Source organism: Vipera berus (assembly GCF_964194415.1).
Source record: "Vipera berus genome assembly, chromosome: 5".
Taxonomy (NCBI): Eukaryota; Metazoa; Chordata; class Lepidosauria; order Squamata; family Viperidae; genus Vipera; species Vipera berus.
Window position 1 is genome coordinate 38,332,069 of NC_138207.1, and position 27,074 is coordinate 38,359,142.

The 27,074-nt window shown below is 36.6% G+C and overlaps 1 protein-coding gene across 1 annotated transcript in view; it reads right to left on the reverse strand.

Annotated features, from left to right (window-relative positions):
* The window catches only part of PASK (PAS domain containing serine/threonine kinase), a gene marked incomplete at its 5' end in the record, with an annotated part of 31,991 nt that extends 6,248 nt beyond the window's left edge, over positions 1 to 25,743 (reverse strand). Inside the window, 14 exons of the mRNA XM_081328547.1 lie at positions 9 to 208; positions 2,314 to 2,448; positions 4,019 to 4,144; positions 6,431 to 6,598; positions 8,619 to 8,800; positions 9,814 to 10,766; positions 14,513 to 14,684; positions 18,426 to 18,576; positions 19,294 to 19,605; positions 19,816 to 19,950; positions 20,500 to 20,640; positions 22,938 to 23,108; positions 24,672 to 24,907; positions 25,578 to 25,743. Of these exons, the coding sequence (XP_081184673.1) occupies positions 9 to 208; positions 2,314 to 2,448; positions 4,019 to 4,144; positions 6,431 to 6,598; positions 8,619 to 8,800; positions 9,814 to 10,766; positions 14,513 to 14,684; positions 18,426 to 18,576; positions 19,294 to 19,605; positions 19,816 to 19,950; positions 20,500 to 20,640; positions 22,938 to 23,108; positions 24,672 to 24,907; positions 25,578 to 25,743 (3,248 nt within the window). The remainder of the gene's footprint in view (positions 1 to 8; positions 209 to 2,313; positions 2,449 to 4,018; positions 4,145 to 6,430; positions 6,599 to 8,618; positions 8,801 to 9,813; positions 10,767 to 14,512; positions 14,685 to 18,425; positions 18,577 to 19,293; positions 19,606 to 19,815; positions 19,951 to 20,499; positions 20,641 to 22,937; positions 23,109 to 24,671; positions 24,908 to 25,577) is intronic.
* Between the last annotated feature and the right edge of the window lie 1,331 nt (positions 25,744 to 27,074).

Sequence of the window (27,074 nt, forward strand, 5' to 3'; positions counted from 1 at the left end):
CTACATACGGATTGCCTGATAGCACTTCTGGAGAGCAATACTCAATTGTACCACAAAAAGTATAGAACATTTTGCCAGGTTCCAAATAAGCAGCTGAGCCAAAGTCTATTAGCTTGATTGTGAAATCTTCAGCAATTATGATGTTCTCATCTTTTATATCTCTGTGAAGAATGTTCCTTGAGCGAAGATAGTTCACTGCAGATACGAGCTGATGCACAAATAAGATGAGATCAGAATAGCATCCATTCCAGATAATAAACTAACTGTAACCAAAGAAATAATTACATGATGTGCTTAAAATCTTATTAGCTGTTTGCCTTTTTGCCTTGAAAGAGACATGTAATTAAGAGAATATGAAATTCACATTTCATTTTAATCCTGCTTCTGTAGTGATTAAAACTCAAAATGTCAATATTGTTTTATGTACTACTAGAAGCAATATTTCATACAAAATTTTCATTAGAACAGTTCCATGAGGAAGATGAGTGTGGTAGTGCCTCTTGTGTTTATATAATAATCAAAGTTTTCTCATTCTGGCTAAACACTCATTCATTTATTATTATTTTAATGTTTTATTCCACCTTTCTTATATATTTTGGTCAACTCAAGCTATCAAACATGCTTAATATTACTGCCTCCTATCTTCCCTTGAATAACTCTGTAACGTAGATTGGGTTGAGAGTGACTGGCCTGAAGTCACCAGCCAGCTTTCAGCCTAAGAGAGGCCTATAACTCTTGGTTTCTAAGCCAGTACCTTAACTACTATACCAGACAGGTCCCCTTTTTCTAGTATTAAATATTTACTACTGTATAGTCCATAAATGCAGATCTCATAATAGTTCTTCATCTAAGCAAGAGCAATTTATTGCCTCCAGTTTTGGTACAGCAGTTCTAGTGTGGAGAAAAGTACATCAGAGAGATCAATTCTTTACCAAAGGGAGAGTCTTACCAAAGGGAGAGACCTATATAAAGAAGTAGCAAACAAGGAGAGTGGGAACCAATATCTTCTCATGTTTTATTTGCAACAATAACAAATAACTTCCACCCCCCCACCCCCCATTTATACATAAGTCTCTTGCTCTTCCATCTTTTTTTCTTGTTGGTCAATATGACACCTAGACCACAATCACTTTCAACAGCATTAGTAGCTCTAAGGTACAAAATTACAGATTTCCTAGATATGATTTTTATTTTAATGTCACCACCTTTTCTTACATGACTCATTCAACAAAACCATGCACATTAACTCAGATATATTTTTGATTTCCAAAAAAACACCTTATGATATATATAGAAAATCATACTGCAATAGTGAAAACAGGTTTTTATTAAAATTTGATATGCAAATATATATATATTCTCTTAAATTAAACTAAAAATCCAAATCCTGGGCATATTTAACACTAGAAAAGAATACTCGAACACTGGGATGGAGTCAAAACTACACAGTTTAACGTACCTAGCTTTCGTTGGCCAACTGCCAACGTCGTCAGAGGGAACACGTTTATATTGCCAGCGTGTGTGTGTGTGTATTATATATATATATATATATATATATATATATATATATATATATATATATATATTAATTTATTTATTAATTTAATTTATATACCGCCCTTCTCCCGAAGGAGTCAGGGCGGTGAACATATATATATATAGGCGGTGAATATATATATATATAGGGCTTTTTTTCTCATAGAACGCTCAGAACGGAGTTCCGGCACCTTTTTCTTTTACAAAGAATATATATATATATATATATATATATATATATATATATATATATATATATATATATATATATATATATATATATATATATATATATATATATATATATATATATATATATATATATATATATATATATATATATATATATATATATATATATATATGTATGTGTGTGTACGTATGTATGTATGTATGTATGTATGTGTGTGTGTGTGTGTGTGTGTATACACACACACACACACACACAAACACACACATATATATATATATATATATATATATATATATATATATATGTATGTATGTGTGTGTGTGTGTGTGTGTGTATCTATCACTTTAAGCATTCATTCCTTTTAGTTTTCCATATACATATATATATGGAAGAAGCAACATCACAGACTATTAGAAACTTTGTGATGTTCCTTTATAAAATATCACAGATATCCCAGATCAAGACTAGGGATATAAGAAGAGGAAACTAACTCCTTGGCTTCTGCTTGAAATTTGTACCCAGATAACATTTTTTTTTACCTTTTATCAGCTCTTACAGAAGATTGCACTTTACCTAAGACTCACCTGCCGGAATATGTAACTTGCCAAAGGTTCATCCAAATCAGGTTGATTATCAATGAATGTGAAGAGATCTAGACCAGTTCCATGCTTCTCCATCACCAGCTGAAAGAACTGCTGGTTCTCAAAAATATCTAACACCTAGTGTCAAAGAATGTACTGTGAACAACTTTCAAAACCCACCCACAAATTTTGTATCCCACAGGACTATTCTCACTTCAAAAGGAATAAACAAGCTACTTTTGTTTATTTACTGGATTTAATTATATTAATTTATTTTTGGATCAATATCCTGGTGTATTCAATACACTCTCAGCAGTTTACAATAAATACAAGGAAATGACAATTTAGTTATTACACAGAATGCCAACATAAGTCATACTATATAAGAGCGAAATAATAAAAGCGACATAAAAAATTAAGTTTTATTTCCAATGGGAGGCTGATAGAGAGAAGTATGCCTTGTCTTGGTTCTTCTAACCAACTAACTAAGGAGTATGGAATCACTAATAGCTACAAGATCTGATATGTCAAGGCAATCTAGTTGGAAGTAGTCAGTCATGTAGAGTGAAGCCATGAAGGGCTTTGCAAGCCAATACCACCGCCTTGTGAAGGTACTCATATGTTTACTGATAACCAGTGCAAGGCCCTCAGAATTGGTTTTATATGTATCCAGGTCAGGAATGGATGGTCACTGCCTTCTGGACTAGTTGTAATTTTCTAAATATTTTAGGGCCATGTGAAGTATTTTGCAATAAAATCCAATCAGATGATAATGATGGTATGAATCATTATAGCTAGATTGCCGTGCACTTGCTCCACCTGCCGTCTCAAGAAAGGACACCCACATGAAGAACCTGCAAAATACTAACATCAACAGGGAAGCCTTGTGTAAAAACAGTAATTTCATCTTATTTAGGCTTCAGCTATACTCTTTTCCAGGGGTGTCAAACTCACACCGTCACATGACATGTTGCAACATATTGCAACTTTTCTTCCATTGCCGGCAATGGGGTGGGCGCAGTTTTGGCATGATGCATCCGGCCTGTGGGCCGGCAATTTGACACCTCTGGTCTATTGTGTCCCATTCAGACCCTTATAGCATTCAAGCACTGAAGCTGGACCAACAGGATCTCTACAACTTGAGGTGGTAAAAGTTGGATGACATCAGCATATTGATGACACCAAATCCCAAACATCAAATATGTTCATCTAGTGGTTTCATGTAGATATTTAAAAGTATGGGAGAGGGCTGAGCCATTCAGTACTACATGTCAGAGGCTGCTGCGCCCCCATCACCACTGACTGAAATTCATACACTAATGAAAGAGCAGATCCACTGCAGTATTGTGCCCCCAATCCAAACCCTGAAGGGTGATCCAGTAAGGTACCATCTTACAATTATAGCACAAAGGAGAACAACATGTTGGTGATTAATAATAAAACCTTCTCATTTTGCTGAGGACAGGTGTTAGGGACATAGAGCTGAGTGGGGCTCTATGTCACCATGTTGTTTATTCCCGGCTTGGACTGGACCCTGATAAAGACTTTTCCCTCAACAATCCAATACTTGAATTTCCATGTTTGGAAATTTGCTATATTCTAACATATCATCCATTAAGACCAAATAAAATGGTTTCACATATACTAGTTCAAGGGGTTTAATTCCTGAAGTTACATTTTATATATCTGCCTAACGGGTCTACTATACCTTGATAATATTGGGGTGTTGAAGTTTCTTCAGAATAGCAATCTCCTGAGTAACTGTCCCTAGCTCAGGATCCTCTACCCAGCAGTAGTCTAATACCCTTCCTTTCCAAATGAATTTCACTACGACCTATGAATGATAAAATGCAAAGGAATAATTAGACCAAATTTGGATGGGGCAGTATAGGAAGAAGTTAAATTTGTTATCTATATCTGTTAATGTAAGAATAAAGCAGTTTTAAAAATATACTTAAGCTGTACAATGGCAATTCAAATAGGCATGTATTTTATATTTATTGTTTTGCTTAAAGAATTCTAGAGTGAATCACATATCACAATGGCATGGGAAGGGCTTTTGTACATGCATTACTTTTTCCTCCCAATAATTCAGTCATTTAACAGAAATCAGTCAACTGAATTTGACTTGCTTTGTTAAAAAGATAAGCAATGCTATCTGAGTAGGCATTTACTAGTTCATGTTTTCACTTCATTATTTAGACATACTGAATATTTAGATTTAAATCAGCATTTTGCAATTTTGGAAATTTCTTGAGGTATAGACTTCAGCAGGCTGAATCCCTTAGTCAACATGGCCATTGCTCAGAATTCTAGGAGTTGAAGTCCATACATACATTGCCAAAGTTGGGAAATACTGGTTTAAATCAATGTAAGATTCATCACCTGCGATTTTACAGAAACTGCAGCTTATAAAAGTTAGCGTAAACATTCTAACATATAGTAAACTCGCTGGTCCAAATACTAATGCAGTAACTCCCAATATTTGTTCTTAGACAAGTATAAGAAAAGTGAAGAAGCCACATATTTCTAAAGATCTGCTCATCTGAATATTTCCCAATATTGCTCAATTTTCTTTTCATGATAAGATATTGCTTTAATAATTACAATTATTTCCATTTTCTTAAAAAAAATCTGCTGTTTGTTCAAATTGCAAATCTTTTCTATTTTTTAAATTTCATTTTAGGTTTTTATTTTACACTGTTTCAATTAGACAGCATTTATTATTCTTTTTCATTTTTCTTAATGAGTCTGCAGTGGGAGTTTTTCACGCTGTCTGTGGCACAAACTTAAGCTGAAAATAACATACTCAGAAGTTATATTAGTCCAAAACACTATTAGAAAAAAAATGAAAAATCTCACTGAGAAATAAATTCAAATCCACTGACTCTATGGAAAAAAAAGTTTCTTCTATCAGTAGCACCGTGAAGTTGCTACTTAAAGCATATATGCATACAATCATCAGAATCAAATGCCATATTCATCAGATTATCTTTTGTGCCAAGCTCTGGAATATATCTAAAATATTAACTTTAATGTGGCTCCTAAAGTTAATCTTGGAATCAAATTCACAACAGTGGCTCTCAGTCATTTACGGTAACTTTTTTAGAATGAAAAAAAGTGATATCTTTGAGCATAAACTTAATCTAAGAATTTGTTTCCACAAAGCTCTCAGTCATATACAGTATAAAGCTTCTCCCATCTCCTACCTAAAAAGTCCTTCAATAAAGTGCACTAATTTAAAAAGAGCAGGCTTTTTACTGTGACAATTATTAGATAATTTGGAATCCCAAATCTCTTGCTCTACTGTAAAGATCAGATTTATCCATCACAACTTATCACCTATGGAAGAAAATACTATTTTTCATTTTGTCTATGGAGATTCTCAATCATCCAGCTCATGGTTGCCCCAACGTTGCTTTTCCAAAAGGCAACTAGACTTTCTTGGGTTTTTTCCTTGAAAACATTTTGCTTCTCATTCAAGAAGAGGAAAACTGAAGAAGCTTCTTGCATGAGAAGCAAATCGTCTTCAAGAAAAAAAAACCACAATAAGGTCCAGTGTCCTTTTAGAAAACCACCTTCAGGACTATTTTTCATTTTAGGGTTTTTTTCAATCAGATCAACTTTACTTGTCTATCTCTTAGCTAAAGCTCCGACAAAAACGAAACAAAGGATACCTTTTCTTCATTTTGCAAACAAAATACAGGTAGTCGTCACTTACTGATCATTCAGCAACCAGTTACAACCAAGTTTATGACCAGAGTAATCAGACACACAATGAGGAATACACTAGCTGTGTCGAAGGCACTCGTGGCTTTTGATATGTATTCCTTATTATATGCCTGCTTATTCTGCTCAAATCTCTTCTTCAATTATCATTTGACTGTGGAGTGCTACACAGGTAGCAATTGGTTGTAAATTGGTTATTTTTTTCAGCACCGTCATAACTTCAAATGGCCATATAACAAGTGACCAGTAAGCAAGGACTATTTGTATTCATCCAGAGTATAAAAGGAAGATATTTCTTAATAATGCACAGAACACGTAAAATAACATAACACACAATGGCAAGCAGCTAATACTCACATGACTACCAACTTTAAGTGAATAGCTTTTTTACCTCTTTTTGGTTCATTTTGCACTTTGCTGTCCAGACAAACCCAAAAGCTCCTTTTCCAATGAAAGTAAGAGTATCATATTTCTCTCCATAACCTCCCTCACAAGCTTTCAGTCTTTCTAATTCTTCAGCTCTTAGTGAATTCTCAAATAAAGGTGTGGTTTTGATTAACTGCAGCAAAAAAGAATTGATGCACATCATAATAGTTTAGTGAACTGTTACAACCAAAAGAAGAGAAAAATAAGGGGAAAATGTGGAAATATATTAAAATAATCTTTAATCTGTAGCTGTCCTGAAATTGTTGATATTTTTGAGCTATTTTTGTATTTGAAATCACTAATTAATTTTGAAATAAATTCTATTACTCTAAACTCAAGAGGATGCTCCTAGGAATTAGCCTAAAGCAGGGCATCAATCTAATAAATAAATAAATAATGTAGATGCTGTTTAAAACCATCCAAAGATTAACCAAATGTGCTCCAATTTTACCAGATACCTAGTAATCCTGCAAATGTGGCAGTTTCAGTTATTAGTTAAAATGGCAAAACCTTGTATTTCCCAAAATTATTATCCAATTCTGACTGCTTTTATTAGAGATTTCTTGCAAATTGTGCAAAACTGCCAAGAAATGCCTAGAATATTGATGAATGTACTGAAAGGGTGAGTTGAAATTATTCTTCTATTAAGAATTCCAGATACATAACTGTGTGTGTGTGTGTGTGTGTGTGTGTGTGTGTGTGTGTGTGTGTGTGTGTGTTGGGGAGGAGTACAGGGAGAATCAAAAATAGGGAAAAATCAATGCAGTCATGGCATGTTACATAGATAATGGGAAAAGAGCTAATTTTGAATTCAGTAAGGCACTTCTGAGGGTTACAACATTGGGAATCTGATGTGGTAAATATATATAACATTTCAGGAAGGTTAGACTGTCTCCATATATTGTGCAGAGCACTATCTTTGCAAAGAAACCAAAATATTATATAAATGCTGAGTTTCCTATCTTCTGAGTTCCTATGATGTTTCTTTCCAAAGAGAATTAAATCTATGTCCCCCACAAAAAAAATCTATGCACAAGGAAATGGAAATGCATTTTATGTCTGTTGCAAAAGGCAACTTTTCTGAAACTTTTCAAAGAAGAAATCTGTAATTGTTTTTAAACAAAAGCATCATCCCAGGACTGGTGGCCAAATCTCACGAGACCACTGTTTTTTATAATAATGATGGTACTACTGCAGCCACTATAACATACTTCATTTATAGAATGGCTGTCCTCATCTTGCTGAGATATTGAGCAACTAATTGCAGAAACTTTAGTTTTTTTCAAACAAATTAATCCTCCCAACAAACTCTTGGGACCTGACCCTAATTAGAGGATTTTAACAGTTTAACAGATGTGAAAGTTAATTGGATTATCAGTGAAGGACTAGGGCCTAAGCAATCAATATCACATTAAGCAGGGCATATTCCCTGGTTTCCACTGCCATCTGGTGGTCTGAATTCCATCTTTTCAGGCGCTGAGTTTTGGCCAAAACCCAGTGGTCAAGGAAAAAGCACTGACCTCTTATTGCAATACACTCCCATTCAGATTTATCTTAGCCACTTATCTAAAGTAGAGGATCCTAACAGATTGCAGTTGTTTTATTGCTCACCATAGTACCAGGGGCATACATATTCATATCATTAGGATATCTGCCTATTCCAATATATAGTAATTAGGACAGTTTAGGTTTTTCCCTATTGACAATACAAAAGTGAACACAAACACAACTCGAACATGGTACATTATTCATTAAAACAATGAATAAAGAAACAACTCCTTAAAAGAAAAAGAAAAAGGGTCAACAGAGGGGCAAGAGATGTTTATGAGCCATAAATTAAGAATTAGAGAAGGAGCTAAATAATCCATTCTCGGGAAAGCCAGGGAAGGTTTTTCAGCATAAACACTAGCATTAAAATGTAGTCCCTGCCCTTTCTAGACTATAGCTATAATTTCCTATTGGATGATTTAATCACACCTCGTAGGTTTCACTCAAAATTTTATTCCTATTATCGGTTAAACAAGAATTCCTTATAACGAAAATATGCGGACTTCATCTCCCAGAAATCAGCAGTGAGCAGGGTTGGCTGGGCTAACACTAAGAAAAACTACAATAGTTAATGTCTATGATTATATAGAAATCAATATACTTACTTCTGACAAATTAACAGCTGAGACTTCATCTAATGTTTGGCAGGAACTGGCCAAGCTAGAAAGAAGTAATTGTGTCTTTGCTGCTGCTTGTTTCTGCCTTTGAAAAAAGTCTCTCATAACCCAAATACAAAAAAGAGCAGCAGGATCATGTAATTCCACACGTTTCACCTCAAAGAGTATGCCTGAAAAATTATTAACCAAGATAAAAACATATAAAATGAGATAGAGAAAAGAGGTACAACGCTTATCCAAGAATGAGATTCTTAATTTGGGGTAGAGTCAGGGCAACTGGATGGAACTGAGAGTTTACTGACCAGATGCCCTTCTTGATGCCTACATGGAGTTCGCAGCAGATATTTTTTCTTTGGATCTTAGGAGAGAAACATCTGCCGCTACTTACGATTGAACTCTCAGCCTTCTGAGTAGGAAGCAAGTGTCTTCACCACTACGCTGCTCAAATTCTTACTCAACAATATCATTCTAAAATAAGTCATGGCTTTAATAAGTTTTTCTGAATATTGCATGATCTAGAGTTGCTGGGACAATAACCGTTAAAATTCTCAGTCAACACATATCGAAGACTACCTGGCAGGAAAGGCTAACTTTGACTTTCAAAATACCTTGAGATTTGTTCAATGCTGTGAGTCAAGATCATTAATAACTTAATCAGCCCCAAACATTATAAATATAAATTTGATAAAAAAATAAGGCAAAGTTGGAATTTTGCCTAAGAGTAGGCAGATCGCCAAATTCTTGCAAAAGCTTTCTCCAGCATCCCACCAGAATTTTAGATTGCCCCCCTAGGATCTTGTGTTTTCCAAAAGCTATAAAGCTATATTTATTTTATACCTACCAACAAAAGAAAACCTATAGCTGGATTGTTGTTAACTATGATTAGGGATTTTAGATTATATCTGTTTATGTATTGTTCTTAATCCAGTTGTAGTATCTGTTTAGGTATGGCACTCAAGAGTATACTATGATTGGTCTATAAGGAAGGAAGCAAGGAATACTATCAACCAAGAGAAATTAACAAAATCAGATTAACATTTAGTATGGTTAGATAGTGTGTGCATAAATTTTCTTTGGTATTCAATATCCATCCCTTTCATAACAAACTCCCATTCCCTGTAGCTTTCTAAACTATATTTATTAAAGACCAGAGGGAGAGCAGTAACAATTGCTTCTAACTTACTGAGTCGGGAACCATCTCGGTGGTAGCAGTTACCAGTATAGCTGCCTTCTAGTATTTCAGTGTTCAAAGTTGTTGGAGATAGCACATTTTCTAGTTTTACAGGAGTTGATGTTATCTGTGTCACCATACGCTGCTGCTTTAATGTCAGGAAGTCTTCTTGAGATTCAACATTACTTTTTAGTGAATTAATTTCTAGATCATCCCTCAAAGTCGGTACAGCACTTTCAAGTTCTGAAGTACAAAGTATAGAGAAATCGCTGTCAAAGTACTCAGAAGGCTTATTAACAAACAAGTCCTTTTGACTGGCTGATGGAGAGCTACCATTCAACAGAAAATCCAACTGATCGCTTGTAATATCATTTGCCTGATCCAGGGACTGGATGAGATTTTTTGCATCTAAGAAGGAAAGTTTTATTGGTCCAAAGGCAGCACATGGGTCAGATCTCACCTCTTCATTAATCCCCAGGTTCATCATTCCACAGCAAATAGAATGGTTACTACCCACATTCTCACTTCCCATAATTATAGAGGCATCATAAAGTTTCGATGATTCTCCATGTACAGGAAGACTATTGCTCTTTTTTGCAGGCAGAAAAACTGAAGAATCAATAGTTGAACTTTCTAAGGAATTATTCTCAAAAGTTAAGCTACTGCTTCTATTCATTAGAGCTTTGTGTGGAATTTCATGGCTTTGCCTTGAATTAGATGCTATATCGTCCTTTGGCTTATCCGGTGACAGAGTTCCAAATGAGCCACGAACAGCTTCACAAGGCACATTTGCCTCAAGTTGTAATTCAGCTTTTAATAAATTTTTATCAAATGTCTCACTGCCCAGGAGAGAATGTTTCCTTCCTCTTCTTATTGTGGAAGGCTGGTACTTCATGTCTTGTGGTGAAGTAGAATCCTGTATATTCAAATTATCATTTTCTTCCTGAATTAGGTCATAGGTATTTCTGGAAAGGCAATTATTTAGTTTACTTCTATCATCTAATACATTTGATTCTGAATGATTCTGTTTTAGAGCATGTAGTTCATTCATCTGATAGATAGCAGATTTTCCAGTCTCTATTTCAATACCATCTTCACAATACAGATTCTCATAAGATACAACTTCATTAGTAGCTAGCACATTATTGCTAGGTATGTGGTTTCTGCTGCAAAAAAAAAGAGAGATTCTTTTATTATCTTGAAGAACCCAGTATCTTTCTCACTATAGGTAAAAGGTAAAGGTTCCCCCGCACATGCGTGCTAGTTGTTTCCGACTCTAGGGGCCGGTGCTCATCTCCGTTTCATAGCCGAAGAGCCAGCGCTTGTCCAAGGACGTCTCTGTGGTCATGTGGCCGGCATGACTGGACGCCAAAGGCGCACGGAACGCTGTTACCTTCCCACCGTAGTGGTCCCTATTTTTCTACTTGCATTTTTACGTGCTTTCGAACTGCTAGGTGGGCAGAAACTGGGACGAGTAACAGGCGCTCACTCTGCTACGCGGCACTCAGGATTCGACCCGCCAAACTGCCGACCTTCCGATCGACAAGTTCAGCGTCCTAACCCACTGAGCCACCGCGTCCCTTTTCTCACTATGTTCTCCCATAATTTATTTGTATTCTTTCTTTAGAATGCAAGGGCTTGCATCTGTGGTGGCGAACCTACGGCACGCGTGCCACAGGTGGCACGCAGAGCCATCTCTGTGGGTACACATGCCGTTACCCCAGTCCTAGGCTGGGTTTTATAAAACCTTTTTGCTTTAGGCTGCCACCACCGTGTGCAAAAAAAAAAGGTTCAATCAATCAATTTAAACTTCTCGCGGGGAAAAAAAAGATCTCGCAAAGTTGGAATTGATTGAACTTTTTAGTCCCACCCAGTCTGCCGTTACCACCACGGCCACGCTCATTCAATGGGCCACACCCACCCAACGGGCCACGCCCACCCAGCACCTGACGATATATAAGTGGGTTTTGGGTTGCAGTTTGGGCACTCGGTCTCTAAAAGGTTCGCCATCACTGGCTTGCATTAATAAAACTATTCACATAGCACAGACTGAAGAAGCTACTTGTAAAAGCAGTGAAACATTTCAGACTAAAAAAGAAAAGAAGTCCAGTTGCCATGACTTAACTTCCAAATAACTCTTCCTGGGTGACTGAGAATCTTCACGGATGTATTCACATAGCACAATTAAATAACGACATTGAAAACAATGACATGACTGTTGAGAGCCAACTGACTTTGTTAAAAAGAGATCACGTCAAACAGATTTTATCTTCTTTGATGGAAAAAAACTACTCTAGCGACAAGAATGCTATAGATGTAATCTACTTTGATTTCAGCAAGTTTTGAAATGATTCTGCAAACTGTTAAAGTATAATTTGTGTGGCACTATAGTAAATTTGGCTAACTGTACTCAAAGAGACAGCATTAATAGCTCAATACTGTATTTGAAAGTAGGAACCAATGACTGTTCAGGTAGATCTGTTTTAGGACCAGTATTACTCAACATTTTTATTAACAATCTAGAACAGGGCTTTTCAACCAGTGGTACAGGTACCACCTATGGTACATTGGCACCTGGCAGGTGGTACGCGACCATCTTAGAAAAGTGGTAGCGGGGGAGGGGAATGAGCTGAACCGGTGGCAGAACCACACAAGCCTGAGTGAAGATGGCTGGAACTGCAGGGCTGTCAGGTCTCAGTGGAAGCGCCAGGATCAGCACCTGATTCATATTTATGACAGTCACAGTGTCCCAGGGTCATGTGAAATGACCAAAACCTGCTGCAACCACCCAGCAGACAGGGGGAATAAAAACCAAACACCCCTCACCCTACCATCGCTCCCAATCCTCAACAGAAATGCTCACAACAATGAAAACCTCAGATTGGAGGAAGAGCACTGCTGGGCAGGCAGGCAGGTGTCTTGCTCGGCTGTGGCTTGGGGGGCACTTTTTTCAGTGCCATTTTAACTTCGAACAGTCACTAAGCGAACTGTTGTAAGTCGAGGACTACCTGTACTTCATCACTTTTTTCCTTTTTTTTTTTTGGTCATCAAGTTTTTGACACCTTGCTAGGCGACTGGTGGTACTCGGATGTTGCCATATCCTAAAAGTGGTACAATGGGTGAAAAGGTTGAAAAGCCCTGATCTAGAAAATAGGATTAATGAGTTTATTATCAAATTGGGAGATGACAGAAATTGGGAGATCTGGCCAATGCAGAATTAGCAAAAATCATACCTCTGATAAAATGGTACATTCAATATGCCAGCAAATTTGGAAAACTCAACAATGATCACTGATTGGAAAAAGTCAATTACATTCCAATCCCAAAGAAGGGCAATACCAAAGAATGTTGAAACTACTGTACAAATTGCACGCATTTCACATGCTAGCAAGGTCACGCTTAAGAGCATACTATAGCAATAGCACTTAGGCTTATATACCACTTCATAGTACTTTACAGCCCTCTTTAAATGGTTTACAGAATCAGCATATTGCCTCCAAATGGGTCCTCATTTTACCGACCTCGGAAGGATGGAAAGCTGAATCAACCTTGAGCCGGTGAGAATCAAACTGCCAAACTGCTGGCAGCTAGCAGTCAGCAGAATTAGCCTGCACTATTGCATTCTAGCCACTGCACCACCCCGCCTCAAGCTAGGTTTCAGCAGTATGTGAACTGAGAACTACCAGAAATACAAGCTGAGTTTTAAAGAGGTAGAGGAACTAGAGATCAATTTGCCAACATTCACTGGATTATGGAAAAAGCAAGGGAGTTCCAGAAAACATCTGCTTCTGTTTTATTGACTGCTCACAATAAAACTGTGGCAAGTTCTTAACAGAAATGGGAATATCTGAGTACCCTACCCGTCTCTTGAGAATCTACATGCAGGTCAAGAACAATTAGAACCAGGCATGGAACAACGGATTGGTTCAAAATAGGGAATGGAGTATGAGAAAGCTGTATATTGTCACCCTGCTTATTTAAATTATATGCAGAGTACACCATGCAAAATGCTGGGCCAGATGAATCACAAGCTGGAATTAAGATTGCTGGGAGAAATATCAACAGCCATAGATATGCAGACAATGCCACTCTAATGGCAGAAAGTGAAGAGAAACCAAAGAGCCTCAGGGTGACTTAAGCCATGAAATTAAAAGATGTTACCTCCTTGGAAGGAAAGATATGGCAAAACTAGACATCACCTTGCCAACAAGGGTCCATATAATCAAAGCTATGGTTTTCCCAGTAGTAATGTATGGCTGTGAGTTGGACCATAAGGAAGCTGAGCGCTGAAGAACTGATGCTTTCAAATTGTGGTGCTGGAGAAGACTCTTGAGAATCCCTTGTTCTTCAAAGAGATCAAATCAGTAAATTCTAAAGGAAATCAACCCTGATTGTTCTTTGGAAGGACAGATGCTGAAGCTCAAATACTTTGGCCACCAAAAGACTCTGATGTTGGAAAGACTGAAGGCAAAAGGAGGGGATGGCAGAAGATGAGATGGTTAGATAGTGTCATTGACACAATGAACATGAATTTGGGCAAGTCCAGGAGACAGTGAAAGATAACAACCATTGCTACTAGACTGCTTTTCCTGTAACATTAAACTCTCTACCTTTGTTATTTAAAGAGACAGAATCTCCCACTCCTTCCATCCTATGATATAACTTTTCCAGCATGGGAACAGTAAAACAGACTCGTGCATATGAAACCTACCTAATTAGGGATGCAGATACCACTGCAGGAGGCAGCAGAGCACAGGACACATTTCTCAAACTTTCCAGCTGGATTTCCTTTCTAGGTGGAAGCTCAGCTCCATTCCTCCCTAATTCCTGTTGTTCCTTCAGATCTGGTAAATCCATGTCTCCAACAAAGAATGAACTGGTGACTGCATCAGAAGAAAACAGTATAGGCAATAATCCTTTCAGCAAAATATGCCCCAAGAGGCTCTAATGCCACTTTACACGTGAAATATGGCACGTGTAATAATGACAATTAAACGCTTAAGTATTTATAATGCAATTTAAATTTAGGAAGGAAGTTTGAAAGCTATTCATGACATGCATTCCAACGGGTTAATAGTTTTCCAAGAAAATCTTATGTTTTAAGCCAAACAAGGTTTATTTTTTATTTATGTTATTTATTTTATAATAATATATTATAATTAATATATAAATTAATAGAAATATTAAATAAGTGTAATAACAATAATATAAAAAGTGGAAAGAGGGGCACATAACTAAGGCAGAATATCAGCAAATAGCCCAAGCTGGCAAAAATGAAGTGAGAAAAGCTGAGGCTCAAAATGAACTAAGGCTTGAGACGAAAGTCAAAAATAACAAAAAAAGCTTCTTTCAACATGTAAAAATTAAGAAAAAAGTCAAGGAAATTTGTCCATTAGTGGGGGAAAGTGGCAAGAAGGTGACAAGCAACAGGGCGAAAGCACAAGTACTTAACTGGTTTTTTGCACCCATCTTTATACAGAGGGGGAAAAACTGTCCAACCTATCAAAAAAAGTACCATAAAAAACAGGTTAGGAATACAAATCAAAACAGGCAAGAAAATGGTAAGTGAGCACTGCCCACCCTAGATGAGTTCAAATCACCAGGACCAGATGAATTACATCTGAAGGTTCTGAAGGAACTGGCAGATGTGATCTCAGAACCACTGAACTATATCTTTCAAGCATCCTGGAGCACCGGGGAATTACCACAGGACTGGAAAAGAGCTGATGTAGTTCCCATCTTCAAAAAAGGAAGGAAAAAAATAGATCCAAGAAACTACAGACCCATCAGCCTGACCTCAATATCTGGGAAGATTCTGGAAAAGATAAACAACGAATCAGCGAACAGTTAGAGGCAAAAAGTCATAACCAAAAGCCAACATGCGTTTGTCAAAAACAGATAATGCCAGACAAATCTTACTGCATTCTTTGACCAGGTGACAAAATTAGTGGACGAGATGAATGCTGTGGATATAATTTACTTGGACTTCAGTAAGGCATTTGACCACAACCTACTACTTGATAAGATAGAAAAATGTGGGTTAGACAGCATCACCGCCAGATGGATTCATAACTGGCTGACCAACTGCATTCAATGTGAAGTCCTCAATGGACTACATGGAGGAAAGTATGCAGTGGGATACCCCAAGGCTCTGTTTTAGGCCCAGGACTCTTCAACATCTTCATCAATATTTGGATGAGGGGATAGATGGGGAAATCATCAAATTTGTAGACAACACCAAGCTGGCAGGAATAACCAACACTCCAGAAGATAGGCTTAAGATTTAGAATGATCTTGACAGACTTGAACATTGGGCGCTATCTAACAAAATGAAATTCATTTGTGAAAAAAGTAAGGTTCTATGTTTAGGCAAGAAAAACCAAATGCACAGGTACAATATAGGTGGTACCTCGCTCAATAATAATAATAATAATAATACTAACTGTGAGGGATCTTGGAGTCCTAACGGACAATCACTTAAATATGAGGCAGCAATGTGCTGCAGCTGCATTAACAGAGGGATAGAATCAAGATCACGTGAAGTGTTAATACTACTTTATAATGCCTTGGTAAGGCCACACTTGGAATATTGCATCGTTTTGGTCACATTGTATAAAAGATGTTGAGATTCTAGAAACAGTGCAGAGAAGAGCAACAAAGATGACCAGGGGACTGGAGGCTAAAATATATAAAGAATAGTTGCTGGAATTGGGTATATCTAGTTTAATGAAGATAGATAGACAGACAGATAGACAGATAGAGACAGACAGACCTTTATTGTCATTTTTTACTGTGGGCATAATGGCACACATTAAAAATGAAATTTGGTTGCTTGCTCTCTAAGTGTACACATGCATAACACACACATAACACAGAGAGAGAAGGACTAGGGATGACATGATAGCAGTGTTCCAATATCTCAGGGGTTGCCACAGCAAAGAGAGTCAAGCTATTCTCCAAAGCACCTGAGGGCAAGACAAGAAGCAATGGATGGAAACCAATCAAGGAGAGAAGTAACCTAGACCTAAGAAGAAATTTCCTGACAGTTAGAATCAGTGGAATCACTTGCCTCCAGAAGTGGTGAATGCTCCAACACTGGAGTCAACATTAGAAACGTTGCAACTATGTAGTAGATGATCTGATTTATATTTGTTTGCATTACAAATAAAATCCTGAAAACTAGTAAATGTGAAACCCACGTTATTTCATCTCAACTTTTTCTAATTAAGTCTAGATATACAATTCTCAGAATTCTCCCACATAATTCTCTGTAACCTGGTTCCATTGGGGATGTAAATTTAAATAATCTCTTTCTTTGTACAGGTAGTCATTTACTTACGACCACAATTGAGCCTAAAATTTCAGTTAAGCGAATTTTGACCCATTTCACCTTTTTTGCCACAGTTGTTAAGTGAATCACTGCAGTTGTTAAGTTAGCAACATGGTTTTTAACTTCCCCATTGGCTTTGCTTGTCAGAAGGTTGCAAAAGGTGATCACATGACCACAGGACACTGCGATACTCATAAATACATGCCAGTTGCCAAGTGGCTGAATTTTGATCACATGACCATGGGGAATTGGGGATGTTGCAATGGCTATGTGAGAAAAGGATATATATATATATATATATATATATATATATATATATATATATATATATATATATATATATATATATATATATATATATATATATATATATATATATCTTCAACCCGAATGACCAAAGATCTACATACAAACACCCGTGAAAACCTCAGAAAACATATATATATATATATATATATATATATATATATATATATATATATATATTCATTGCCATCGTAATTTCGAATGGTGACTAAACAAATGGTTGTAAGTTGAGGACTAACTGTAAATATTCTATATTTTTAGTCAGAATTGTCTTTTAATGCAGTTAGAGCTCACTGACAATCACCCTGCATTATATACCTCAAAGATATACTGATTCTAATAGTGATGACAGTTCCCAATATCAAGGGTGCAATTACAAGTCAGTCTGCATACGAAAAAAAATCTTTTTATAAATGGATTTGCCTTAGAGAATAAAATAAAAACTAGGAAGTTGAATCCTGGATTATTTATAGATTATATTAGATTAGATGCCTTGAAATCAATGGAACATAGCCATGACTAACTTAAATCCCAGTATTATTAATTGATAAGTTCTGAATATAGTATGTTAACATCCCACCACTATAAAATCTGATGCCAAACTATTAAATCTATTAAAAACATTATATTGGGTGAACAATGTTTTCTTTTTAAATCCCATTTATATCCCGCCCTTCTCCGAAGACTCAGGGCGGCTTACAATCTAAGCACAAATCAATGTGCTTAGTAATAGCCTTCATTCTATGTATATGCCTGCTTATTAGGGCTTTCGCCCCCCCCCCCAAGCAGCATTATTACAAAGTCAGCTTAATTGCCCCCAACAATCTGGGTCCTCATTTTACCTACCTCGGAAGGATGGAAGGCTGAGTCAACCTTGAGCCTGGTGGGATGCGAACCTGCACTAATTGCAGGCAGCTGGTGTTACTTAAGGAGGCATTAGCCCACTGCTCCATATCTCCATATCTTTATATCTGTGAATAAAATTTACCTTTCCCAATAGCACATCCATCCTTCTGCATTCCTTCAGAGGAATTCATGTTTTCTGCATTCACATAGCTTTCTCTAGACTGTGGGAGTTGCAAAGAAGAATCAGTCTTATCCATGTTCTTGTAAAATCCAGGAATCAAGAATGTGATATTCTATAATAGAAAATGAGAAATTATAAAATTCATCCCTTTCCTCTTTTTCTGTGGCAATTAATAGTAACCAATTCTTTCTTTATTTATTTTTTAAAAAAGATTTACATAGAGTGCTACTGTAAAATGCAACTTGCTGCTGGAAACGTAAAAGTAAAGTTTTCCCATCCTTTAACTAAAATAAATAAAATATTTCTGGTAATTTAATTACCAGATACCTGGTATCAAAAACAGTCTTTCCCAATCTTAAACTCTCAGATCTTATCTACCTATAGCTCATCAATCTCTGACCATGATTGTAAAAAAAAAAATGAGTGCTCAAGAATGAACTGCTCTAAATCAGCGATCCCCAACCTTTTTGGCACCAGGAACCAGTTTCATGGAAGACAATTTTTCCATGGACCCGGAAAGGGGGGTGGGGGGATAGTTTTGCTTTTGCTTTATGACTGGTTCCTAATAGGCCATGGATTGGTACCAGTTGGTGGCCCAGGAGTTGGGGACCCCTGCTCTGCAATTAAAGGCCTGTCAAAATTTGATGGGCCTCAAATGAATTGGACTCTAATTTGTAGAAATTCCAAACACCATGGGATTAGACAATGGATAATATAAAATACTAGAAATCTGGCAATTGAAGCTAAGGACAATTTTGAAGAGGATACCTTTCTAGGAAAGACTGTACTATACAAAAACTTTTTCTGCAGAGAAATATAAGATTTTTACCTTGCCTAATAGTTCTTTCTTCTCATAACCAAAAAGCATTAGGGAAAAGGTATTGTTAATCCCATAAATTGTGCCATCTGCCTGAACGGTTACCAATCCGCTGATAGTTGTGAACACCCAGATGGTAGCACAGAAGCAACAATCTATTGGTAAAGATGTGCTGTTTTCCAAAGCTTCAACATCCAAAGCTGGTAGAGGGTCATCTGATACTGAAATAACTTCATCAACAGGGGGATTTACTTTCAGTTTTAAACTGAGGGGGAATGTTGTTCCTTCCCTTGCTCGGCCAACAGATCTCTGAATTTTGATATTCTGAAAGAAGAAAGCTACAATCATATAACAATGCAAATCTAAGCTACTAAAATTTCCATTGACAAAGGCTAGAAAACGAAGAGTAAAGGTTTCAAATTACTATCATATAGTTTGAGTTAACCCAAACATTATTTTATGTAAAAATCATTTCATTCTTTCATTCATTTATTCATTCAAGGCAATAATTGTCTGTAATAAACTTAATGGTACCTTTGGAATTTTTTTCCCAGGTGCAGGAAGTTGAATAGAAGGTATCAAATCTTTTATGTAGTGACCAACCACATCTTCTGATGATGAATATCCATGAAGGTGAGCAAAAAGGGGATCACAAGAAGTAATCTCTCCCTTAATGTGAGAGTTCAACATTTGCATTATAAATGGTAGGCATTCAGTTCTAAAGCACTGATTTTATAGCAGTATTAAACTGACCAAACACGATATAGTTGGGCTGTTGATTTAGGGAAGAGCCTAGAAAAACTACTTTGAGACAGATGAACTTCCACACTGATTCTATATCCTGCAATGTCTAATTTTTATAGTAAGTTTACTTAAAATATTTATACCATGCTTTTGTAGAAGAGGGCAACAATAACATTTAAAGAAAAAAGTCTCATTTACTTCCATGAATCATAGACATATTTGGTACAACTGCTTCACATCAACAAACATCAAGATAGCTGTATAGTTATCAAATCATTTATTTAAAGAATTTCAGTTCCACTGCACTATTTCAGGAACAATGGTTCTTGTGTACAATTATAAGACAACACAGCTAAGCACATTCCTGTGTTTTTTTTTTCTTTTATAAAGTTGGCTAACATGAGGACTGACCTCCATGTTAAGAAGCAAGCTTGTTTCTGTCATTTCCATTCAATTATTTTGCAGCTTACTCACATTACTTTTGAAGAAAACAGAAGCAGAGAGTCTTTCCACAGGCTCCAAAACAACAACACAGTACTGACTGCAATGGCCTTTGATTTTTCTTGTCCACATAGTGACAGGGATCTTTTCGTTATTTTGGGAAATGGCATCTACCTGGTGATAAAATACAGGTTAGCTTTCTAAACTGCAGGTTTATACGGGCCATTTGGAAACACTGTCTTTTAGAATGCGTTTCTATACTTCATCCATATTCAATGTTAATGAATATATGCACTGATATTTGTAGATATGAATTTTCATTAATTATATGAAAATTACTTTAGCAAGTTTTATCAAAATAGTTTTATTTCCAGATGACTACACCATAATTAACTTTATATATAAAAGTTTGCCATGGTTATCCAAGATTTAAGATGCCTGAGTTATGATATTTATATACGGTAGATGATTTAAGACATATCCTACAAGGAATTATATCAAAATTTTACATATTTGAATAGCAGTTTTTGAATATTTTAAGTCAATGGTTCTCAACCTTTTCCTCACCATGGACCCCCTTTAAATACCTTTTGTGGATACAGACTACCAAGAATTATGATTTATATTATAGCATTTCTTCAAGACTTTGTGGACCCTCTGTAACATCACAGCCCCCCAGGGATCCGTGGACCAGTCTGAGAACTACTGTTTTAAATTAAAGACACATAAATTTGCAATAATTATCACTACAAATTTACAAATTATCATCAGTTATATTATCCCACTTCAAATTTATCAGAGAAGCAAGTATAATGTGAATTAAGTCAGGTACAAGCAATAACAATTAGGAACCCTAAGATTAGATCTTTGTTTACAGATCAAGAATAAATGTATAAAATCCAGGGAGATTTATTTCTGATTAAGCAGGATGAACAGGACTGAATATTTTAGGCATATCAGTTGACATAAAATAGAGCAAAGATTTCCAGATTGATCAATTTCTACTATATCTCTTACTGGATATAGTACACAAGTCAGACTAATTCCTCTTATTGTGGAAAGCTTATGAAACAAATATGTCCTTCAGAGGCCACAAGAATTTTTATTGGTTTTGTAGGGACACAGTTCACATCTTACATTTCTGACTAATATATCAAAGCAAATGTAGCTCTATGTGTATGTGAAATTCTCAACAAAATAGCCAGCTTTTCAACTCGCTTGGTAGCACTATTTTTAAAAGAAATTTGATCTGCTGTAGAATAACTAGGGGAATTTAATGTTCACAGTGAAATACAGAAAAACAGAACAAGCCAATTCTGTCTGATTGTCATCAGTAGAGAAAGATTTAAAAAGATTATGAGCTACTCATGCTTCTTTATCAAAAAAAGACCACATTATTTAAAAAAATTATTTAATATAGCTAATTCTGAGGGTATGATATATTTGTTAACAGTCTAGATCAGAGGTCCCCAAGCTTTTTGGTTTGGCAGCCCGGAAAGGGAGGCAGGCACTGTTACACACGTGTGTGCACATACAAATGGGCCACGTGCGAGCGTATGCGCAAACAGAGCCACATGAGTGCGAATGCCACAAATAGGGTGGCACTAGCGCCGGTGGGATGCTCGGCGCGGTGCTAGTGTCAGAGGGACGTTCAGGGTGGCACTAGTGCTGGCAGGACTCTTGGAATGGAGCGGCGCGAGCACTAGTGGGACATTTGGGGCAGGGCGGCGCTAACACCAGCAGGATGCTCAGTGCGATGTTAGTGCCGGCGGGACACTCAGGGCGGCACTAGTGCTGGCGGGATGCTTGGCACAAGGCGGAGCTAGCGCCAGTGGGATGCTTGGGGTGGGGCGGTGCTAACGCCAGCAGGATGTTTGAGAAGACTCTACTGCTGGTGGGACACTCAGGATGCTAGTGCTGAGGGACACTCACAGCGGCTCTAGCACAAGTGTGGGGGATGAGTGTAAGCACACCCGTGCGTGCACTGGTGATACCTTCATGGGGCCCAGTGGCCAAGGCCCAATAGTGGGCCACAGCCCACAGGTTGGGGACCCCTGGTCTAGATGAGTATTAATCATAGATATATGTCCTCTTGAGTTATTTGTGCTCTGGTGATATAAAAAAAATCAGCATCACATTGCATGTACTTACAATACATGATCTCCTATGTACAGGATATTTAAGCACATTCAGACTTTTCTAGTACGATGGAGAAATACTAAACAAAGGAACATTATCTTTACTACATGCCTGATGTATATATAAAGCAAACACATTGTTTTACTTCTATTATAGCTTTAGAAGTTTAAATGCCAAACCTATAAATTCATCATCAATAAATCTGAATATAGGCAAATCTATATTGAAACAAACAGGATTACTATAGATTCCTAAGGCTTCTGTGATAGAAAAGCAATTGAAATACTGATAAGCATATTTCTGGTGTAAGATATTTAATTGAAATCACACACCACTGTTCCTGGAATTACTGGTCCATGTTCTTCAAGATCATTGTATCCTTCTTTCAGAGCTTCTACAATATCCCAGTTGGATTTTGAAATCATTTCAGATAATTTCCGTCCAATCATTTCCTGGGCACTATATCCAAGAATCTTGCAGGCTTTATCATTTGCAACTAGAATCTAAAAAAACACAAGAAAAATTATCTTCTGGTGGGCTTTGAAACTAAGCATAGTTGGGCTTTCTTTATATTTGGATAGGAGACCTCCAAGGAATACAGATACAGTACATTAGTTTGATAAGGCAAAACTATTCAAAAAGCAAATAGTAGCAAATTATTTCCATATTTTGTGAAGGAAATTAAATAGAAGCATCTATTCAGTCAAATTTGAATTGAAGATTTCTTGACTTGATTCTATGGCAAGTGATGGGCACAAATAAAAAGCTAGTGTCCTGGGATTGAATTCCAATGTGTTCTAATAGTACACAAGTACTATATATAAGTATATACATATATATATATATTTATTCAAAAGTAACACTAATTAATAAATGTGATATTAAATAAATCATTAGCATGTGTAATAATTTTTAAAATAAATTAAAACTATGTTCTAGTTTAGCCTGTTGTATCAGCCTAATTTTAGTTCGTGATTTGTTTAGTTCATATTCCAGTGTTTCAGGTGAATTGGGCTGAATTAATCACTGTTAATTACGGGTAACATGAACATAATCTTAATAGTTTCTAGATAGAGTACAAAATAAATCACGAGATGAACTTCAGTAATTATTGCTTTATCATTTACATCTATTCACATATCTAAATATGGCTTGTTTATTGAACTAATAATAATTGGATGAATTTGTTGCATATACTAAGCCCAAGTCAATTGTGTAGCATATGTGAATCGAGTCACAGAATTTTTAGCCTACTCAGATGGTTTATTTATAAAATTAAAAATCAGTACTCATTAACATATCATTGCAGTTTTGTTTACAAACATGTCTTCAGTAAGTACTAAAAGCTTAAATAACCAGCAAATACTAACAAATGAGTAATCAGACAGCTGCAATTTTATGGGTGTTAAATCCAGGCAGTAGCATTTTGGTAAAAATACTTAATTGGCTTTTAACAATGAAGTGGCAAGCCAAGTATAGTTATTAACAAAGTAAAGCTAGTCCCATTTTAGTTTCATTTTTTGTACAGAGCTAGTTATAAATGTGGCCCAACTTACTCCAAAATATCTATTATTGAAGAAATAAAAATTGACATGGATCTTATTCCATTTTCAAAATGTATTTGTAACAGATCCTCTGCTCCAAAATTAAAAGTTAATATATGAAACGTTCTCTAACTGCTTTTCCAAAGAGAACTTTCTAATGGTTACACTTAATATTGATGGGGAAAAATCCTTAATATACCTTGTATATCATAGAAAGCTATAAGATTTACAAAGGGTCCTTTGGGAAGTATGAAATAAGATCTAATATTTTCTGCCCCTAATTATACATTTTACAGTATAACTAAATCAGTATTGTACAATGAGAACATAAAAGATGTGCTTTTCTTTTAATCTTTTCCCACAAATTTTATCCCAAATAAAATTTGTGTACAAACATCCCTAATAAAATTTGGGAATTATTCAAATGATTGTGGTACAATACATTCTGTAAATACAATAGAATTTCATATCTATGGAATCTGTATATATACACCAGTGGCATTAAGCAAATCCATTTAGTACCTCAGTTGTTCTAACATCCACAGTGAAGATAGCTTTGTTTGGGTTACGGATACTACTTGACAGTGCCTGAATGGATTCTCCCCAAGTCAGTGCATTTAAGAGAGAACAAGAAGAGGTGCTACATATGGAACAACAAAAGGAAGCAGTTTCCAAATGATCCAAAGAGCTATGAAGTTTTCCAGTGCAAATATTCCGGGCCGCTAATGAAGATAAGCAGTAGGAATTCCATCCATTTTCTAAAAAGAAAAAGAAAAAAGCATAGATGCACAAATATTAGAATTAAAGCTTTCAAGACAATTTTGCAAAGTATCAACTTTATTAAAAAATAAAATGATAGGAAAACATTGTTCAGACAGTTTAGCAAGAAATGTTTGCCTCGGTTAATACCTTAAACCAGGCATGTCAAACTCGTGACATCATGTGACATCGCACAATGTATCACAACTTTTTCTCCATTGCCGGCAATGGGATGGGCACAGTTTTGGCATGATGCATCCAGCCTGTGGGCTGGCAGTTTGACATGCCTGCCTTAAAAGGACAAAAATAACATTTTAAATCTGTGATTTAAAAATAGCTATTTGCTTGTTTGTTTACATTTCCTGTTTCTAAACTGCCTATCTCCTTCAGATCTATTTACAGCCAATTTCTTATATTCTCTAGTTTCCACTCCTTTGAAGTGCTTTAGACAAGGCATTTAATGCATAATTGAACTATAGTATTATTCATAGAAGTTTAGAAAGAATGCAGAAGTTTTCTACTGTATTTATAAACCTTCAGTCTTTTCCCAACCACTCTGTTATTTTCTTTCTCCAGAAAATCTGCTAAGAAAGAATATCTTCTGTTCAGTAGTTACTATTCTTTTTAATTAACAATTACTTTATATTCATTGCTAGGCAAAGTAATCACCTGACAAAGATGCTTTTTTCTTACACAGCCTTGAAAGCCAACTCTTCCTTTTCTTATTTGTCCAGGGAAAAGATTTGCTCAGTTCTTCACAGATCCCAGGCTCAGTCACGGAGACAGAGGGGCCTGAAATGATCTCTTTAGAAGTTATAAACTCCTTATCTGTCATGCTTGTAGGTGAACTACAGGAAGTTCTTCACAGAAACTCCAGGCTCTGAAACAGAACAGTATTTCATATCTAGGACTGGACATATTCTTTCAAATCAGCAGGATTCTGAGGTATTTATAAAAAGGAGACTACTAGTAGAATTGAATTGACAACATAGCAAGCAAATGTGGTGCTTCTGACACCACTTTTCAGGAAAAGAAAATGAGGAAAATAGTAAGCATAGCAGAATACAAAACCACAGGAAAAGGAAGAATTAAGATATGCCTGAAAAAATCATTCATTGCGAGCTGTATAATGTCAGAGGACAAAGAAAGCATGTGTTCAGGTTAAGTCCAACTTAGCACAAAATTCATTACTAAATTTGTATTCATTTTCTAAGCACCCCAGCCAGGAATTTGTAGTGGGGCGGGGACCCCATTTCCCAGCCAGGAATGCATAGTGGGGCAATGACTTCAAAGATAAGTTACACTCTGGAAGGGGTGGAGAATGGCACAGAGGTGATGCATTTGGCATCTCAACTAGTTTCTATTAACCTGACAGCGGTGAAGAACCCCGAGGAGCAATTGGACACCTTCCGTCAGGAGCACACTAACACAAATGGAACTGTTTTCAAGTGCAACTGGTGGTTAGTTACACCAGAAGGCTCCTCGACAAGCGCCGGAGATGGCAGGGTGCCTCTGGTAGCCGGCTGCTCAACTAAGAAGGAGCAGCTCGCTACACGTAGGCTGATAGGATCCCTTTCATTTTATCATACGAGATTTTCTTTGATGCTAAAAAAAACAAACCATAGAAGAGTTTTCCCCCCCTCCCTCCCCCCCCCAATCATCAGAACGCCTCTACTCCTGCGGAGTAACTTACCCAACTGCCTGCCCGAGGGGGAAATGTTCAGTCCGAGCCGAGTAGGCGGAGAATGACTACCCAGTTACACGAGGAGCCAAGCAACGCGACGGAACTAGAAGCCGACAGTTCGATAACCCAACCAATTCTGAGGGGTGGAGTTTCCACGACGTTCAAAGACAAAAAGATCCCGCGCAAATTGTTGCTAGGGACGCGACAAGCGGGTTCTGTTCGGTAGAGCACGGAGGAAACTCATCCATTCAGATCTTGTCCGCACATTTCAATCTCTTTCCCAGGAAAAAGGGCGGTATTCTTAACCCTCCGTAGAGGGCTTATGATTTAATTTATTACAGCGTAAATAATAGTCGTGGGTGGCATTTTATCGTCTAAAAATATAGCTTAAACTATCGTGGAGCTTCATCCACTTTCTATAACAAAACTAAAAGAACCATATCATATTTTTCAAAAAAATTACAGCATTGATTTTCTAGCCT